Source organism: Motacilla alba, chromosome Z (genome assembly GCF_015832195.1).
Source record: "Motacilla alba alba isolate MOTALB_02 chromosome Z, Motacilla_alba_V1.0_pri, whole genome shotgun sequence".
Taxonomy (NCBI): Eukaryota; Metazoa; Chordata; class Aves; order Passeriformes; family Motacillidae; genus Motacilla; species Motacilla alba.
The window spans coordinates 22,675,323-22,695,474 of NC_052046.1; the positions used below are offsets into that span (position 1 = coordinate 22,675,323).

Sequence of the window (20,152 nt, forward strand, 5' to 3'; positions counted from 1 at the left end):
CTGTGTTGTGAAGTCATTCATTTCAGTACAAATTTTTGCACATTATGACAGGTTCAAAAAATCATACTAACTTGTATAGTTAGTGTGTGATGGTCAAACAGCATTCTATGCAACAAGAAGTACCCAAACAGGTAATAATTGTTCAAAACACTTCTGTACTGGTTGTAGCCTTTGTTTTAAACCACCTAATCAAGCATATGTTCTTGAAGCTACATACATTTTGATGATTATGATCAAAGATCTGGCATTCCTGTTTTACAGATTTTGCAATATTCCACTCTCTGCAGAGGTAATGTTGAGAATCACATTATATCACAAGGAGTTTATAAAGCTTATAAAGTATATAGACTTACATGGATGTTTTCAAAATAATCTGCATTTTAAAATATCTACTTTCTTGATTTGTCTGCTTTTGTCTTTCAGGAAAAATTTCTAGCTAGTAAATGTTTTCATATGTTTTAAGCCTAGGGAAGGCAGGCTTAAACCTGTCTGCCAATAACAGTCTGAAAAGGATGCATGAAGTTTTTCATTGAAGTGCTTCATATGTGTTTGCTGAACTGCAGAATACCAACATGGATAGAAACAAGAAAATAAGCTTATACGTACAAAGTAGTCTAACTACATCTTTCAACACTAAGTGTGAGAATGAGATTTTTATAAAGGTAGTTGCCTTAATGTAGGATGGATGAAAATTCATTCCAAACAGAAATTGAAGTTCTATTGTACTTCACAAAAATAAATGATGGAAATGTGGGCTTTACAAATTCTAAATATAGTAGCACCCTTCCTATGAAAACCTTATCTTGTTTGAAAACAAATCAGTGTACAAATTCCATGTGTTTTCTTAACTTAAATGGATGGATCTATTTCCTAACAGAGTTTTTCCTGTGTTAAAACTAAGATTGCAGAGTGAATTAATCAGCTAAAAAAAATTATGTTGTACTACTCTTTTAAACAGGAGTTATATCTTAAAAGCCTGCTGTTTTAAGATAACCAAGTAATTAAAGGAGATTTCCAGAAATCAGCTGCAACATCTGAAAATTACTTTTTTTACTGGAGATACAGTATACTTTTTGAGGTTTAACAATTAAAGGTGTGAAGATAATACAGTACTAGTTCATTATTTTATTTTTAATTTATTTGACATTTCTTTAGATTGCAGAGTAATTTCTTAAGCCTTTTAATCCCCAGAAGAGTAAATCTTGTGTACATGGTACCTTAAGACAAAAACTGAGTTACCTACCTGCCCTTTTTCTCTTCTAAAAGCTCTCTGCATATAAGAAATTCCTGCAAGATCTCATTTTCCTTAGGTTTTGATAACAATTATAAGATATATTTTTCAGTTTACTTTTGTTCTCTTGAAACCAAGAAAGTGACCACAAATAATTGGCAGTTTGTGTGTTCCTGCACTGGTTCTCAACAAGTCTTGAGATCTGAAGAAGCTCCTATAATACCAAACTGAAAACAGACTAGGGAGTTGAAGTCCATTGACACTGTATTTATAGATGGCGTTTTCTTTTTTCACAGGTGAGTTGAGCCAGTTATTACTTTCCAGGTATTTCTGTGTCTACCCAATTAATGGCACTCAGCTAACAGAAGCTCAATTATTACGAGAATCCAAAATTACTTTTGACTGTGTATTCTCTAAACTATTTGTCCAGAGAAGGATTTTATTATCAAAGTTAGACATAAGTAATCACATTTTTTCTGCATTTTGTCTCTTTCATTACATTTTAACTGATAAATCAACACAGTACTCATCTTCACAGATTTTCTTCTCAAGCATGAGATGGTCTGTAGATAAATCATTTTAAGATTTGTATAACTGCAGTGGATTAAAACTTCTTTTTCTGGAAGAGCTCCTTCAGCTGTTGTTCAGTTGTTGCTTCTTTCTGTTGCATCAGCTCCTTGGCTCCTCTGGTCACTCCCCAGCCATCTGGCTTTGACATGCAAGGACAATATGGCCTGCCAGAAGCAGGCTTCAGATTCTCCCAATATTCTTTTCTTGCCCTAAACAAAAAAAAAGAAACTCAGAGTTTTTTTTTTTCCCAGCACCTCATAATATTGAAGGAAATGTGATTTAAATGACAGTTGCAAAGGGTCATCTAACTTGTAAAGGTGGACATTATATTTATATACAGAAGTATGAATGAAAATATGCAATTTAATGCTACATGCTTTAAAAGTATCTTTCCATCTTTGAAAGGAATACTCTAAGCAAGCCAGCATTAGGAGCTGATATACAATATTTTCCTTTTCATTGTCATGAATTACATTCACAGGATCTCCTCTACTTATCCTTCATCCCTTTCCCTGCTCTTACGTCAGCTTTAATTCTTGGAGATTAAACATAAAACATGTAATTCTAACTATAAAATCTTTACAGTGATATTTAGATGCCCATCAGCTAAGCCAGTGTGGTCTCTGGAGCAATGTAAGCCTTTGCAAAAGGAGTGTTGGTTTCTGAGTCAGATATACATACCTTGCTCTGACCCAGGGTTTGGTATGCATGCTCAGGTTATCACCCCAGCTACCATGTTTCTCAGAAGCTTCAGGCAAAAATCCTCTTTCAGGAGCCAACTCCTCAGCTATTGCTCGGATATGATATGGCTCAAATCCACAGCAGCCTCCAATGAAACGAATTCCTAAGTCATAGGCCTTTCTTGCATATTTTTGAATGTCCCATCTGGTGGCAATTCTTGGCTCCAGACCTGTAAAGACATTCATACCTTAAGTTTCCACCATGGTCCATTCAATTTTTATCCACTTTTTTGGTAAGAAATCACATTGTTGAAACTCTTCCCCTCTGTTTGCAAAAGTGGTTGTGGATGTAGATGTATGTGTTTGAACTGTCTGACCTAGAATCAGTGATTGAAATTTTTAGAAGGCTAGCTTTTTCTGCAGTGCTGCACTGACCTGTGCCTGTAAGCATGTTTGGCCCGGCAAAACAGCACCTAGTATCTTATGAGGCTGATCAAGTTTCCCATTCTGCAGAATTCTTAGCTGAATAACTGGAATACTTTCAATGGTATGGCTACATTTCCTAATTAACAGTCAATACCTGGGAAAACTGATTACCACACACTGATCTGTGAAAGGAGAAGGTATCAGCCTACTGGCATAGGAATAATCCTGCTCATTATTCCTCAGAAATGCTTATTACACTTTTTTCCACAATTGGATATTGGCAACCATTTGTTTCACCTGGGATCTTAGCTATTTCTTAGCCCAACCCTTAGTTATAATCCCAGTCATGAGCAGCTTGCTGCCTCAAAACACCTCATTCCTTGTGGAAAGTTCTGTGTGTGTTAAGTTAGAATGCCATCTCTGAAGTTTGTTGAGCATTGTGATGGATTAACAAGAGCTGAGAGAGTAGACTTGTGGAAGGAAAGGAGTAAAAAGTGAAAAGAGCAAGAAAAGCATGCTTCAAGGAGCTGAAGGCATAAGAGTGGCACAGCTGGAAAGAAAAGAATAGGGACTGAAGAAGAAACTTTAAGAAATGAAAATACAGAAATAAAAGAACAAAAATCCTCCCACTTCTTAATGAATATGCACATCTGCAGGATGTGAAGCAGCATGGTTATCAGTTAAGTGCTGCATTATGTCTGTGCACTGAACGCTGCTGAGCAAAGAAGCTGCAGTTGAGGTAGCAAGGCTCCAGCAACACAAAGGAGAGTAGGATTGAAGAACGTCTTTACGTCCTGTCCCAAAAATGGTTAATATGCAAGTTGATACAAAGCAGATAGACCCTAAGTCCATTTTGTAGTGAAGAATCAGGTTTACAAATAAAAAAGCAGAAGGGAGACAATTAAAGATTCTTATACAGAAAATTATTGGTCTCAGAGGGAAAGATGGGAAGGACAAAGGTGAACTAATATGGCATGGAAAACTTTGATTAAGCATTTTAGAAAGCTGTTCAAATAAAAACAAGCTTTTGTACAGTGCTGCAGATGTGATAGAAAGCATCAGAATCACAAATGCATTATTTCCTCTTCTTTCTTATATTATTTAAAAACTAATGCAAAATTTATACAAATGATCACCAGTAAGAATGTATCACTGTGCACTCAACTTACACCTAGGCAACTAAGCATGAGGGGAACAGTATAGGTTGTTTCCCCGTCATCTCCATCACCCTGTGACCTGATGAGATGCATTGATCTGATGGCAGATGAAGTGGCTAAGCCACTGTCCATCATATTTAAGCCACTGTCCATCATATTTGAAAACTTGTGACAGTCTAGGGAAGTTCCTAGTGACTGGAGAAAGGGAAACATAACCCACATTTTCAAAAAGGCAAAAAAGGAAAAGCCAGAGAAAGAGAAACCAGTCAGTTTTACAATGCCCAGAAAAACCTTGGATCAAATCCCCTGGAAGCTGTACTAAGGCACATGGTAAACGAGGATGTGATTGGTGGCAGCCAACATGACTTTACTGAGGGCAAACCATGCCTACAAATTTGGTGACCTCTTATGCTGGGGTTACAGCATTGGTGGAGAAAAGAAGAGTGATGAATATCACCTTCCTGGACTTCCACAAAGCATTTGATACTGTCCCACACAACATCCTTGTCTTTAAAGTGGAGAGGCACCTTCCCAAAAGTGACTAACATTTTATTTATTTTTTCCATGTCTGTCAATGCAATACTTTTCTTGGCTTTATTCAGAATTAAATATCTCTAACTTAACAGTTCTTGATGAGTAAAAACTGTAATGTGCTCCTTGATTTGCCCCCTCAATATATCTGCCCTTGAGGTAATTTGGTATGCTTTCAGTGACCAGGTAATTTCTTTCTAATCATTGTTCTTATTTAACTGGTGACATTTCAGAAAAATTGCAGTAAAACAGAAGTGAAAACATAGAAAAATGGAAAAAGATCTGCAGAAAAAATAAATTTTTCTGGCATCTAATTGCTGGAGTTTGTCAATACAACATACCTAATACTTCCCTAGAAACTTAGATCTTGTTGCCCTGTAGAAAGTATATGTTCTCTTCAGATATCTAAATATCTCTCTCTTATTGCCTTCATGAAAACCAGGTAATTTGGTCAGTTTAAAAATGATTTACTGAAGACATTATCTGCTGTCAAGCAATCAGTTACTACTTCTGGGTTTTGAAAACACTCAGGGAGCAGGTCTTCACCACATAATTATTCATGGAAATTCTAAATGCTGACATGTCATACAGATTGCTTATAGCACACAAGCTAAGAACCATAACAAACCAGAGTGAATCCTTCCATTTACTTGATTGCATACTTCATCTGTTTGATTTTTTTTCTGCTTGCAATCAGAGGAACTATATGAAGGAATAAATAGGATAAATGAGTTCCTAACACTTTTAAACATCTTAGATATTTTCAGGACTCAGACGTGTTATTACCATTTAATGAATGCCCCAGGCTTATGCTTTATTCTCTTTCCTTCATTTATATAAAGAGAGGAATTTAAAGAAAAACAACGAGCTTCCTGAAAATCACATCTACTTCTCAGTTTTTTTTCTGCAAATTCAAATGGTGAACATTTTAGGACCATTTATTCTGATCTTGAAAAGAAGGGTGTATGTTATCTGAAAATGAAAGAATTTTCTAATCAGCCTTAAAATGTTTAAGCTGATTTTGCCCTTATGTTACAGGGCAAAATACTCACATGAAAATAAGCCCTAAATACACAAGCCTTACATAAATATTAAATGGCTGACTCTTTCAGTTTTTGTAGAGTTTCTCCTGAGCATACATGGAGACTTCTTCTCCAAACTGCTTATTTGTTAGCAATATTAAAGCCCCTTTTCTGGTGTCTCCCTAATGTCACGTACATTAGACAATCACACTTACAAGATTTAACTATTATGAGTGCAATAATAATGCTCCTATATCCGTTGTACTGCATTGTACATTAAATCCTTACACAGGTAAATGTAGGCCTTGTGGGATAGGTATCACAACCCAGAAAAATGAGGGGTTTTTACTACATTTGATGCTGCTGTTTGGACAGTTTACAGCAGTCCTGAACAGGGTTCTATAGCATGAGAAAGAATATTTTAAAAATTAATTTAGATTGTGGCATTTTTACTCTTTTCATCATAATTACACATTGAGTTACATGCTGTGATACTACTGAAGTATTCTCCCTATGTGGATGATCTTTACTCCTTTACTCTTTTGTAATATTTGCAAAATATTACATTTTGATCTGTCTGGAAAATGCCAGGACTAGGATATGTCAGACAGGATAACTAGGACTCATCATATTGAATAAAAGGACACCTTGCATCTTCAGCTGTACTAAAAACTGGGGGCAAAAAAAAAAAAGCCAGGAACAGCAAAGCAACACCACCAACAAAAAATATACCCTTGTCTTACCAAAGGGAAATTCCGGAAGATCAATAAATCCCTGCTTTCCACAATCAGGAGTATGGAAAGCAAGTGGCTGGCACATCAGGTGTGCTTTCAGTTTAGCAGCCTGCAAGCCCTCTTTCATCAGCCTCACAGTTTCGATGGAAGTTTCTGGATCAAAATGGCAGTTGACTCCAACTATAGAAGCACCTAGGAGGAGGAAATAACTTCAAGTCACAACTCCCCAGGAAGTGAGAGATGAAAGTTCCACAGCACTCTAGAAGCAATGCTGTCCACCTTCACACCAGTGTCATGAAAACAAGGCAGCTGTGCTACAGGCAGGCACAACTCTTCTGAGGTTGATCATGCCATTTACATCTCAGCTGCACTCCTCTTTATCTTTCTAATGATGAATCATATCTTCTACTCTCCTATAGATGTTTAATCAGTGAAGCCTGATTATGTAGAGCCACATATGGAAACAGGTGGCAAGTTCCTAACACAAGTTCTACCTTTGGATTTCAACTATAACTTGAAAGGAAAAGAGCAGTTCAGAATAGATATGTAAACCTGTGTAACTTCATCCATCATGCCCCTGACTAATTTCTTCTCCCCTTCCCCTTGTTCTGTAGAAAACAGCCTTTCATAGGCAATATTATTAATTCTTTCATTCTCTTAATTCTCTCATCTTGAGCTTGAACTGTGAGCAAAAACAAGAGCAGAGAATAAAAGGCAGCTTTGTGCTTGTGATTCTAAAATTTGGGGATGGGTGTCTGCAATGAAATTGGAGTAGGTTTAGTATTTTGCTGTATTCAGTATCAGTTTTCTATGGCTATTGCTCTTGTCCATTTCATACAGATAATCAAGGATTTCACAGCTGTATTTCCACATGTTTTTATAAGACTGTTCTAGTAAAGTACATACAAAAACTTTTCTACAGAGTCAAAACTCCTATCAGATACAACTGGGAAGCTACCTACTTGACATACACATCTATTTATTGAAATAATTGGGGACTTTTCTTTGTTCCATACTTTCAAAGTGCGCATTAAAACAGATTCTTACCAGCCTTTACCAGCTGGACAGCACATTGTCCAGGGGACACTCCATGCATGTCTCCTTCTGGACCAATGCACATCGTAGCTGCAACTGGCTTTCCAGATTCTTTTAGAACTTCAACTGCCCAGACAGCCTCTTCAACATGTTCAAAATACTGAAAAAAAATTAAAACTATTTTGTTTCTCAGCAAAGAAATACAAAAATATACCATCGATACAATGATTTGACTGTTTTCTGATTTATACTAACATAATTCAATTGAGTTTACCAGCCACACAGTTAAAAAAGGATTTTTAAAAGTAAGTAAAAATAAATTTAAAATAATGATACTTTTGTTTCAGAACAAGGATGCCCTTAGGGGAGGTTAATCAAGGATTAACCCAAGACCTATAGTCAACTAGAAAGGTCATCTTAGGTTGCTTTCCATGTACTGGAAGAATAGGGATTAGTCAAGATCCCATCAACATTTTCTCTTTGTATCCGTACAGAATTTTACTTGACTTAGGAAGAAATTGAGGTTCAAAGATCCTATTCTAGAGCACCTGCAGATGTTGTTGGGCATTTACAAAAGTATCTGATACTACTGAGATAAAAGCACAGCAGAAAATTTTGAAGGAGGTAGCAACATGTAGTTGCTACTAGCAAAGTAGGCTAGACATCTTAGAAGTTAACACTGTGCCAGTTGAAGGCACATACTTATTTTTACAGATTTACCTCTGCAATTAAGAAGTCCACATTCTTTTTCATAAAGACTTCCAGTTGCTTTTGAAAGGCTGCTTTAACCTCTGTTTTATCCTTGCAGCTTAAGTAAGATGGTGTTTGACTGACTCCTCCAGCCACTAAAGCATCGCCTTCATTAGCCACTTCTCTTGCAATGTCACAAGCAGCTTCATTCACTTTGTGGCACTGTGTGAATATAGAATCTGTTAGTTTTTATCTTACCAGAAGTATGCAGAACCCTAGAAGGACAAAGTCAGAAGTCATAATGGCTTTTTCATATTTTTGTTAAATTTAAACAAAATGTAATTAAAATCAAATGGATTTTTAGAGTAATATTGATTAGGAAGATAAGATTCTTTAAAATAATAACAAACATTAGGAAAATAATTTCTTGCCTCCTCTTAATTATCATATTATCAAATACTACCAAATACATTACCTTTAATAGGTCTTACACAAATAGCCTGTAAAAAACAAGTATTTGGTGTGAAGTGGAATTTTCTTTGCCTCTTAGGAAATGAGTTAGTTACACCTATGCATATGTTTTCATTCTAAAATTTGTGAATGGAAAACAAGATACATGAGAATTTCAACTTTTCTGTTTTTAAATGTACTTTAGTGTTCTGATAATTAACAGCTCCCACCCCCAATATAACATTCATACAGGGTTATTTAAGACATTTTTAAAAAGATACCATTAATTATGTGATAATAAAGTTGCCAACTTAAAGAAAGGGAAAAATACTGCTAATTAATCACCAAGACTGGAAGTCCTATTTCTTCTATAACTAAATTGGGATGACCAGAACAGCTTTTCAAAAAGAGGTTAAACTGAGGAAAAAAAGATCTGGGAAAAACAATCATTATTTGTGGTATTTAACAAGTATTGATTATAGCAGGTTTCTCTGCAGTCCCTAGACTATTTAGAAGTCCATAATTTTCTCTCCGCTGAAGCTTTACAAGGCTGCCTCAAAAAACCCAGCTGATTTTTAAAGCTGTTGCTGACAGATTGTCTTCCATTTGCACTTGTGCATGGGTACATGTTTGGAGACTCTGCGAGGTAGAACCATAAATTAGTTAAATCCAGGAGGAACCTGATTCTAGAACTGGCAGGAAATAAATTCTGAGAGTTTTGATGTAATGCAATCCAAATATCAGGTGCTCTCCAGCCTTTATAATTTTGCATGTCAGCAAGAATTGAAGCATAGCTTGTTCCAGCGTTACTGTGTTTCTGGGACTACCACTTCAGACATTTCAGTGTTGCTTCTACTGAATGTAAAAGGTGCAGCATTTCAGATAAATTTGGTCATATAACATTTTGATATGAACTCAATTAAGCCTCAAGTGTTTCCCTAGTATCCAGATTGTTCTAATTTCTGACTGAGGATATCTTCACAGATACAACTATTCCTTCCTCCCTGAGCCCTGGGGAATTTTCTCTAGTTTGCAGAAGATAGAATGTACAGTAGGACCAAAGGAACAGGATTAGAGAAACCACTCAATGCCAAAAATTCGAGTCACAAAGGTTCTATGGAGAAATGTTTGGCCATGAATTCCACTAGACACTTGGGGCCAGTGTCTGGTAAACACACCCAGAATCCTCCAATTCCTCTATGTAGGGGGTAAGAAAACACTGACATGGTACTTCTGCTGGTGTAAAAAATTTTCTTCATACAAGAGAAGGGGAATATTGAATACAGTGTATAGCTTGGATTATTTTAATTGCTACTTAAGATGTGGTTCTAAAAACATTTCGTTCTCATTAGCTGTTCATTATTATCTAAGATTCTTCACCATTTTTACAGTTCAGTAATTTCTCTGGATACTTAAACATCTCTGGTTTTTCACTGGTTTTGCTCTCTGTACATTTAGTACTCCCTATAATCTTTGTATCTAAACTTCAGTAAACCCATCTTCTCAGACAAAAATATAAGAAAATATAATGTGGGCATTCTCTTTCCTCTCTTCATCCCTTCCCCATTTTGTGTTTGATTTTTATTTTGGTTTGGTGTTTTTTGTCACTTCACTTCACCTTGCTTTTTTTGCTATTTCAAATTCTGAAATTCCATGATCTCGTTCTCTGGTCCTCAAATATAGCCAAAACTGTTAGGACAAACTTGATAATATTTTTGCCACATCTTTTGAAATAGATCAACTTATTTTGTATCTTCAAAACCAGTTTACTCACACTTATTTTCTCAGCTACATAATTGCCCCTGTTCTCTAGTTTGTCCTCACTGGCATAAAAGGTGAAGGTCTGCAGAACATTGGATCCAGCTCTGAGGAATTCTCGGTGAAGCTGACGAACTGCAAATTAAGAGACAAAGTTATTACTGTGTTATTCCCCAAATCTAGTGTTTATTGATGTACTTTTACTGTAAAATAAGTGACATTGCGTTTACTAGAAGACCAATTATGAAAAATTAGAAGCAGTACCCCAGTCTGCATAGAATTTCTTTCTTCTCACCATCAAAACATTGGGTAGAAAATTTTCTTCTTGATTCTTTTCTGCTAAGAATGACTGAAGATTTCTGCATAGTTTAGCTGCAGATTCAGTTTTGCCTGCCACCTTGACAATCCTCTCTTTTCTGCAGTCCTTCAGATCTCCCAGATATAGGGCTTTATAGAGCTTTTTTATAGTGATTTAGGAAGGGATAACGGATGTCTGACAAAAGAACATGAAAGCATAACAAGGAATACCAGACAAAAGGCTGTTCAAATGAAAAAGCTGTCTTCTCTTAGCTTCTATATTATGAAAAAGAAAATAGAAGAAAGTATCATAGCAACAAATTAAGGGACAAGATGATAATTATATGGAAAACCACAGTGTTTCATTGCCTCCTCTATTTTGCATTTTTGAGATTTTCCCCCAACAAAGTTTTAAAAGAGTATAGTCAGCCAAAACCAAAGCTCTATTTTGCTAAATACATCTTTACTGTAAAGAAGATTTGTTGATCCAGAAAAGTTACTCACAGCACAGAGTTAATTCTTCCCATATGTCTCCACATGATGATTTTACTACATAGAAAACAATCCTTTTAAAGGAAAGGTTACCATTACTTTGAATAGACAAATTTCTTACATTAGGACTTTGGGAAAAGGCTCTGTAAGGTAGTCATGCTTTTCTGACTGTAAGCAGTACACTGCAATTGCCACAGCAGCAACAGAACAGGAACTCTTAATTGATTTTATATATATACCCACAATATAATAATTACAATAATTACTAGAATGCTACTGATCATGTAAAACAGAGTTAAATGCTTAACAGCTTATAGCAAGTACAGGAGTTCCTTACTTACTGTACACAAGATACTTATTACCTACACATACAAGAACACTGCAATTTCTATGGCAGATGTTTAGAAAGGTTTTCCTGAAGTCCTAGTTTATCACAACTCATTGTCTACAGAAACAGTTTGTGTCACTAAAAAAATACTCGTTTGTCATGAGAATAAAATTACTCCCATATGCTGCAACAAAAATAGTTTTCTACAGCAGAGAAGCTCAAAGAGCCTTTTGTGTTGCTAGATTTAACTGCATATATGCAAGCATGTCTGCTTTCAGTGAATGATCAGTGTAGTGTCCCTTGCTTTTCTCTACTGGTACAGTATTTTATTTCTAGTTGCTGCCTTGGGTAACTACAAAGTGCTTATTTTCTTACGACACAGGTGATTTAACACAGTGCTTATTTGCCCAACAGTCAAAAAAATCTTTCCAGGAATATTGGTTGTAGCAGAGGTACTGTTCAAAAAAGTTTTTGGAATCTGCCTGAATGCCTGGAATCAAATTTCATTTTCACATCTTTATGAAGGGACAAAAAAGTTGTAGTGCTGGGAGTACTCTTTTTCCTACATCACAACAATAGGCCACTGATCCCAAATAAAAGGACTGTCTCTGTATGTTTCTAATGTTTTGCTTTTTTTTTAATCCTTCTGAATGAGGAAGCATTCATGAAAACTGGTCAGGAAAAAAGAAAAGGAAAAAAAATCTACAAATATTTTCACAAATGCTCTATGACATTTCAATAGTAGACCATTCCTAGAAGAATGCCTGGGTTTTGTGTGAACATGGATGGTGACATAAATAGGAAAATGAAATATATTATCTAACATGTGATTAAGGAACATCATACCCCAAAATACCAGGTTTGTGAATTGGAGACATGGGATACACTTCAAGGGAAACAATAGTGTTGTAAGTATCAGCCTGAATCTCATTCAACCTCAAGCAAATAGGCTTTACCTTAAACACTACTGTTGTTTTTATCAAACCCACAGCACTCTGCAATATTAAAAACCCAAACTACTCTGTAGTTTACTTGTGTGACTTCCAGAATGTTTCCTCCAGCATTTGAGAAATGGGAATAACAGTCACACATGAGGTTAAAACATTATTAATAATTCAATGCATTTTAGGAGTCGGATGTGTAACACCAATTTTTCATTTAAATCCATCATGAGTTGGACATTTCATAAAAGACACAGACATGAGCTGTGAGGAGATAGGAGCAATAAGCACCCACGCACATGGCTCAGCACAGAGCAATCCCTAATCTGTCTCAGAATAAAAAATATAGATCTCCTAATTTCTACAATTACTAGTCTGCAAATCTCCTCTTTTGTAATATAGTTAATGGCTTTGAACTATTTTTTTTAGTATTATTTCTTGCTGCCTTCTCAGAACTTCCTTCCTTTTCCTTTCCTTATAAAGGCAAGAAGCTCTGGCAGCTGTATGGATTTTACACCCACTGTCTCCACCAGTTGCTCCTTGTGTTCTATTACATCTGCTTCCAAAGTAACATGACCCTTGAGCGAGCAGGAGCAAAAGCATGGAGGGAAAGGAGCCCCACTGCACAAAAAGAAATTAACAGATTTGCCCTGAAGGGTGGATTTACAAATAGCCATGAGACATGTGCAGAGTGGGGAGGGCTTTTGAGGTGCAAAAATAACAAACAAATGGCATGGGACAAGAAAGAAAGAGCATAGGACAAGTGCTATAAGCTGTAAAATGGAACATGCAGTGGCGGACTGAGGTAGACATGGAGAGTAATACAGAGATGATAGAATGTCTCTTTGGGAGATGAGAGTCAGCAAATTAGGTCATCAATCCTTAAACCTTTCCGGGAGCTCTGCATTATCTAAAGCTGCCCGTAACCCTAAATTAGGGATGCTAAGTGACACATACGTGACATTTGAAGACTGAGAAAGATTAGGCTGAATAAATAGGTGAAGTGTACAAAGTGATGTAGCAGAGAGATCTAAGATATCTCTCCTTCTACTCCTCTTCCTTCTTCTCCTGTACAGGAGAAAAAACTAACTTGGAATGGAAAACACTTAGAAGAAAGAATTTTTTTTCCCTAGGATATTCTGAATTGACTTGTGGGATTAACTGCACATCATATTATTACGGCAAACGCTTTCTTGTAATGAAGCATGCATAAATAGATAATACCATCTGCTTTTGCACTATTTATGATTAACACTACAGTCTTCACACTGGAAGGCATAAAATGGTTGGTCATTTTCTCTCTGTCCACTCTGTTAAGTATTTATTGCAATTTTTAGGTTCCTATCAGGTTTATCATTCCCCATTTTACAGTGGAGCCAGAAACATTAAATACTCCCACTATGATGTTTATTAAGAAAACTGCCATTTCTCTTAAAGCATTGATAAAACAACTATTTTAGATTATAAATATAAATGAGTTACTAGAACAAAAGAAAACAGTTAGTTAACTGCAGAATTCCTTTTCATAAGATATTTTAAATTACAAGCTTTAAATGATCAGTGCAAGAACAGACTGGACAAATCCATGAGAGAGAAATCACTGAATGTTATTAAACGCAAATATAACTACATCTGCATGAAAAAGTCCCTGGGATGCAAGTTATTGAAAACTGGGAGAGCATTCTGAAGAGGTATCAGTAAACATTTGCACTACTCATATTCTTACAGAGCCTACTGATTTTGGCCAGTGTTAGAGCAAGTAAAACAGGCAAGATGAGATGGTTTTGGGCTGTTTTTAATGTAATTCTACAGTGTCAAAGAATATTTGTATTTAAAAATATACTAAGAGTTCCTCTATATTTATTATTTAGCCAACCATTACACTGTTTACATTCACTACAGGAATATAATTTCCCAGTAAAACTGACCTGCTTCTGGATGTTCTACAGTTGCTTCAGGAGTCCAAGGCCCAGCTTTTACGTATCCTCTCTTTTCAAGAGCAAAGACAAATCCCCCATCTCCGATCACAATTTCTCCAGCATCCAAGCGTTCTAGAATACCCTGGAGAAAGCATGAGCGCAGGTTAACAATTACAGTTCTTCAATTTGGTGGCTATTTTCTGTATTTGCAAGGCAGACATAAATATCTGTAAGCTAGAAGAAATATTTTTGCCACAATAATAAAAAGTAATAAATTTCTTTTGTAAAATTCTAATTAAAGAATGGTAGATGTGCTCTTTTGCAGCATTAGGCTTTAATATGCACACATATATTGTGTGTAAGACTACTCATCAGTCAGTTATATTGTATTCCAGAGATATTATTTCCAGAACTGTAAGTCAGTGGTCCAGTTCTTTTCCCATGAAATTAATATGCCATCTCAAATTCTCCTGTAAAATACACGAGAAACTTCTCAAAGTAAGACACTAGTACCACTGATCTCTCTATTAATGCTCCTCTGCTCTCTAGCTTCCAATGCCACCTTCACAGAGCCTTACCACAAGCAGCTTGTGAATCCAGATGGCACAACAGGCATCACAGAAAAGTAAGCATGCAACAGTTTCCTACCAAACAAGACATCTCAGAAACCTGACTTGCAGTTTCTGACAGTCTTTTCACAGGCCTGGGTTTGCTTACCCAGATTTACAAAATGAAAGAAAATCCTGTTTGTTTTGCACAGCCCTAAAATGTTTTAGAGTTTTAGAGCACCAAATTACAAACCTTGCAAAATCCTGTACAAGATTAACCTTGCATCTCCCTTGAACTCCACGCTAATGCAAGGAAAGTGGCAAATACCTTATTTTTGCAAAACTGAAAAACATAAAAACAAATACTGACTTGTCCTAAAATACATTGCATTTTTATTCCTTTAATTGTTTCATTGACTTGTTCAAAACTTCTAAAAAGTACCCACTATTAGAGTAGGATTGATTTCTACAATGGGATGGCAACCATAATTCCACCTATATTAAAAAGTGGTTGAATGAAGACTACATATATGAAAGTAGTGAGTAAAGGATAAGAATTAATCAAGGGTAGGACTGAAATTTCCATCCATAGTTTTCTTCATTTCAAGAGAAGAAGTTTGAGGGAGTAGGAAAAAGAAAAGCCTTATGGGCATAGAGTTGAGTGTGATTTTCATGCTGAGTGGACAGGTGTTTTTACAATTACCCTTCAAACTTCAGTTATTATGCTTCTTGGTATTTTCCTTTTCATTAGTACAATTCTCTCATGTCATATATCCAACAAAGACAAACACTTACAACGTCTCAGCACTGCTATTTAGGCAGAACAAAAACAAGGCCTTTCCAACAGCAAGGAGCAGTGTGCCAGCTGTGCCAGTTTCAGTACCATGCACCACAATGGTCCACCACACTCCTTGGAGGCTACAAAGCCTGGCTGAGTGCATCACCTACCTTGGCTGAGGCACTGGCATTGCAGCAAAATGGCAGGTCTGGTCTGTACAGTGCTGCTGTGCAGAGTTTTGCCAAGTGTTGACCTGCAAATCTCTGCATCAGATTCCATTGCATACTATGGACTTGCCAAAATATTGAGCCCATTGACTTTAAAACTTCAACAAATTGTGCAAGTTTTTATCTTCGTTTCCACAGAATCAGGGAGAAACAATTTTAGAGTAAATGTCAGGAGGTTTTGTGAAGATTGTGCTTGCAATAAACCAACTTTCATTTGTAACAGAATGCCTCAAATGGGGCCAGCAAAAGCTCACTGCTTGAGTCCATCCCTCCTTGGTCTGCCAAAAAGTCTTTTGTAGCTGAAGCCTGTTTCAGAAATTTGATATGCAGAGAACAGGTGTGCAGAAGAAAAAGAAATCTTTAACGTAAAGGCAGCCTCAGTTGTTTTTTAACTGAACATTGGGTAATAGACACAAAATGACATATATAAGTACTATATTTATTATTATATTATTTATTTAAATATACTACAACAGAACTGTCTTTTAAAAAATCACTTCTAGCATTTAATACCAGTTTTGCTTCACAGTTCTGTTTCATTTTGAAGTACAAATCTTCACTTTTGACACACAGAAGCAACATAAGCCATGTTTGAATAGACCATGGCACCTTAACATATTGTGATACATTAAGTCTAGCATCAGGGTATCTAATGGCAGGAGAGATAAAGACAAAGCACAAAATACTTAATAAAACCTTAGTTTGTCAGGTCATGCTGGATTCAAATGGAAATAACCTTTTTTGCAGACTTCATTATAGGTCTGCTATCTTCTCTTCACACCATTTTTGCTTTATATACTGCACAAAATACCACCTATTTAACCACCATATAGCGAACTAAAATTCAGCATCAACATTGTTTTTGTTCAGAGACCTACTGCTGTGCACTTATGTCTAATCCAGATCAATATTGTACTGTCAGGTGATCTGGTAGAAGACAAAAAAATCTGTTCAATTACAAAAAAAAGTATATGTAAAAAGCTATCTAAGGCTTTTTTGAGCTTTACTTTTGTTCCTATGAATGAAGTTACACCACATGGTCCATACAACTATACATGGAAAGCATGAGTGCAAATGCCTCTCTGAAGATATTTGTACTACCATCTTTAGGCATGTAATTGTACTGTGTAAGTGAAAAAGTCTGCTTGGTCAACCTACAACCCACCTTTCCATCAGTGGAGAGAAAATAAATCTTGAAACAACTATTCACATTTCAAGCCTTAAAGAGAACTCCACTGCTTGAAGGGGGAATTTCTGCTAGGTGTTGAAATTAGGAGGTATATGTCAAAATATGAAAAGTAGAACAAATAACCCATACCTTCTTCTTTTATAATCGATCTACCTGTAGGACCTAGAGCTCATAGACTTCTTCCCATATCTTTCTCCTCTTTTGCTCTACACATAAAAACGAGTTAAACCCATTCTGAGAAAGACGTGCCCTACTAATGTCAATAGCATCCTTTAAATACAAGACAGAATATGTGATTCTGCTGACCTTGTCAAGCAGCAGCACAGGGTACCAGTTCTAATGTACGTCAGAGAGTTTGACTTAGATATTGCTCATAGCTTTGCCTTAATGGCATGAATGGCTGGTGCCGGGATAACTTTTTACACTGGCTTATTTCTTCAGCTAAATGAGGGCATGCATACATAGGAATCTGGGTTGATATTATACAAACACCAGACATATTAATCAAGGGGTGAGAAATCTGGACCTTTTAAACAGAGCAGGCAGGATGCTGGAGACAAATCTCATCCAATGACAGTTTATCCTTAAAATATTTACTATTTTCGTTTTAATTTACTATTTTAAAGTGTGTTGCAAGTTCTGCTTAATTTGTGTATCAAAGAGTATTACACAAAACAGTTTTGTACTCTGGTGGCTCCACTCTATGTGTTCAGAGAAACAAAGATTATGTGGGCTGTGACTGCCCATATAGGATCAATCTAATTTATCTGTCTCATAACGATGTCCAAATATCCTTAACGTCTCGATGCTGAACACGTACAGTTACTATGGCTTTATTTCACAAGATCTCCTTACCTGCGGAGATACCGAGTACCTTAGAGGGAGGTTAAGCGGCGAGAGTCGCGGGTTGTGCCAGTCAAGGAGCAGCTCTCCTGCAGAGCCCGCGAACAGACAGACCCCGCGGAGGCGGGAGAGGTGGCCGGGAGCTCTGCCCTGTGCCAGGCTCCCGGCGCGGGGCTGCTCCTCCGCACCGCCCTGTCCCGCCGAGGCAGCGCCCGCCCGCGGCGGGCGGCGGAGGGCACCGCGACGGGGGCACCTCTCCCGTGCCCACGGGGAGCAGCGGCCAGGTCTGCGCGACCCGGGAGGGAGGGAGACGGGAAATTTACCCTTTTGCCCTGTTTCGCGGTCTTCCTAATCGGCAGCATCTTCCTCGCCCAGGGCCGCTGGCTGCACGACTATGCCCCGACGCCGCGATATGATCCTCGACTCGGCGGCTCTCCGGCCGCACGTTTATAGCTCCAAGCGGAGGCGGGACTCTGTGGGCAGCGCTGCGGGCGGTACACCCGCCCGGCCCGGCCCCTGACCCCGCGGGGCGCCCTGGTGCGGCGGGGGCAGCCCCGTTCCCTCCCGCCGCCCCCGCCCGGCCTGAGGTCCGGAGGCGCGCGGCTGCCCCCGAGGCTCCAAGGGGCGGTCCGGAGCCCTCCTACGGGAGGGCCGGGCTCGGCGGGCCAGGGAAGGGACGGGACGGGACGCGGCGGAGAGGGGCGTGGAGCCAGCGCTCTCCATCGCCAGCGTGTGCGGGATGAGCGCGGTGCTGCGGGGAGCCCTGCGGCGGCTGCGGCCCCCGCGCCGGCCCGGGCCCCTCGGCGCCCAGGGGCGGTGAGTGCGGGCCGGGCCGGGCCGGGCCGGGTGGGGGACGCGGGCAGAGGGGCCGGGCCGGTCGCGGTCGGCCCGAAGGCGCGGCCCGCGTGCTGCTGCTGTCCGGGATGCGCAGAAAGGGCTCTGGTGACGGGAGCCGGCTCCGGCTGGGGCACCTGTGGCCAGGAGATGCCTGTCTGCGCCTCACATTGCTGTGCCAAAGCCGGAACCAGCTCGGGGTGCGTTGCTGACCTGGTGTAGCGAGGTCCCTTCTGCTGTCTTCTGGACCATACCGATAGGCAAATAATGACCGGTTTTAACCGGCACGATCAAACAAAAACTAAAACTAAACAAAAAACTAAAGAAAAACTAAACAGGGTGACCTGTTTCGTTCACTGGGAAGGTGAACTCCGGATTCTTGCCAGGCTCCTGGGCAAAGGTTTGAAAACCGCTGAAAGGCACATGAGGAGATTTCAAATCCACAGCATAAAAGAACAATAAGAAAAGTCTTTATGCTTGACCTTGATTACCAGATGCCTCAACATTCAGTAGAGAAGCTGGTGTAAGTGCAGCACATCTGGCTATTAAACAGCTTACTGTTAACTTGCAAAAATTAATATGTAATCAGAAAAAAGGACCTGTGCATACGTGCGGTGCGCCAAATACAGAACACCTGTGGTGTCCTATGCTCCCACTTATTTTACTTTTCATTTGCCACCACTTACTGCGTAAGCATGTTCCGCCTGCAATTGCATTTTAAATGTTATAAGCTCTCTATTCATGAGACATAAAACTGGTAGCCTTTATTTCTGTGTGGGAGACGTAGAAGACTAGTTATACATTAGAAAGTCTGTTGCCAGAGAAGTTGAAAGTGTACAAGGAGAGGAGAGATAAAATTTGAGTATAGATTAACTGAAGAGAAAGATACTGTTGTTTCATGGTAGTCTGTACTGCTGCTGTAATAACATGCGCTACCTTGTCTCACATCCAAAAAAATTCTTAAAAATTTGTGATAAATTTCCACATGTGGCTTGCTGCTTGGCTGTCTGTGGATGAGGCAGTAGAGAGGAGGATCACTTGACTTGTAGAAGAATAGGGCTGCTTATGGCAGCAGTGCTGATTTATGCTGAGCTCAAGTAGTTGTGAAAGCACAGTGTGGAGCAGCAGGTGTGGGCCATTGACAAAAACCTGTTTCTATAATGTTTTGTCTTAAACAAAGTAGGAGATGCCAACTCTGGGAATGGCTCAGTTGTTTAGAGCATGGTGCAAATAACACCAGGGTTATGAATTCGATCTCTGCATGGGCCATTCACTTAGAAATTGGACTTGATATTCATTGTGGGTACCTTCCCATTGTGGGTACCTTCCAACTCAGAATATTCTGTGAATCTATAAACATGGCAAACTAGACAGAACATGAAAGTAAGTATCAAGCTTTTTTCTTCATGAACTTGTACACTGACATAGTCTACTGACATTGGTTTTAAAAATTTATTAAGGGGCCTTACTAA

The 20,152-nt window shown here is 38.5% G+C and overlaps 2 protein-coding genes across 2 annotated transcripts in view; one reads left to right on the top strand and one right to left on the bottom strand.

Moving 5' to 3' along the window:
* Positions 1-1,105: 1,105 nt before the first annotated feature.
* Positions 1,106-18,326, bottom strand: LOC119695502 (betaine--homocysteine S-methyltransferase 1). The gene is made up of 8 exons (XM_038124154.1): positions 18,170-18,326; positions 14,271-14,403; positions 10,301-10,419; positions 8,107-8,298; positions 7,399-7,546; positions 6,361-6,543; positions 2,483-2,711; positions 1,106-2,010 (listed from the first exon to the last, which is right to left on the bottom strand). The coding sequence occupies exons 1-8, from the start codon at positions 18,206-18,208 to the stop codon at positions 1,836-1,838; spliced, it is 1,218 nt and encodes a 405-aa protein (XP_037980082.1). The 5' UTR covers positions 18,209-18,326; the 3' UTR covers positions 1,106-1,835.
* Positions 18,327-18,446: 120 nt separating this feature from the next.
* Positions 18,447-20,152, top strand: part of DMGDH (dimethylglycine dehydrogenase) — a 41,131-nt gene continuing 39,425 nt past the window's right edge. The window contains exon 1 of the mRNA XM_038124153.1: positions 18,447-18,662. Within this exon, the coding sequence (XP_037980081.1) occupies positions 18,586-18,662 (77 nt within the window). The 5' untranslated portion in view covers positions 18,447-18,585. The remainder of the gene's footprint in view (positions 18,663-20,152) is intronic.

Coding starts and splice junctions, on each gene's coding strand:
- LOC119695502 (XM_038124154.1), bottom strand. CDS start 18,208: ATGCTGCCGATTAGGAAGACCGCGAAACAGGGCAAAAGG. Junction 10,420..14,270: donor TGTAGAACATCCAGAAGCAG/GTCAGTTTTACT, acceptor CTTAATTTGCAG/TTCGTCAGCTTCACCGAGAA. Junction 6,544..7,398: donor TGTCCAGCTGGTAAAGGCTG/GTAAGAATCTGT, acceptor TCCTCCTCCTAG/GTGCTTCTATAGTTGGAGTC.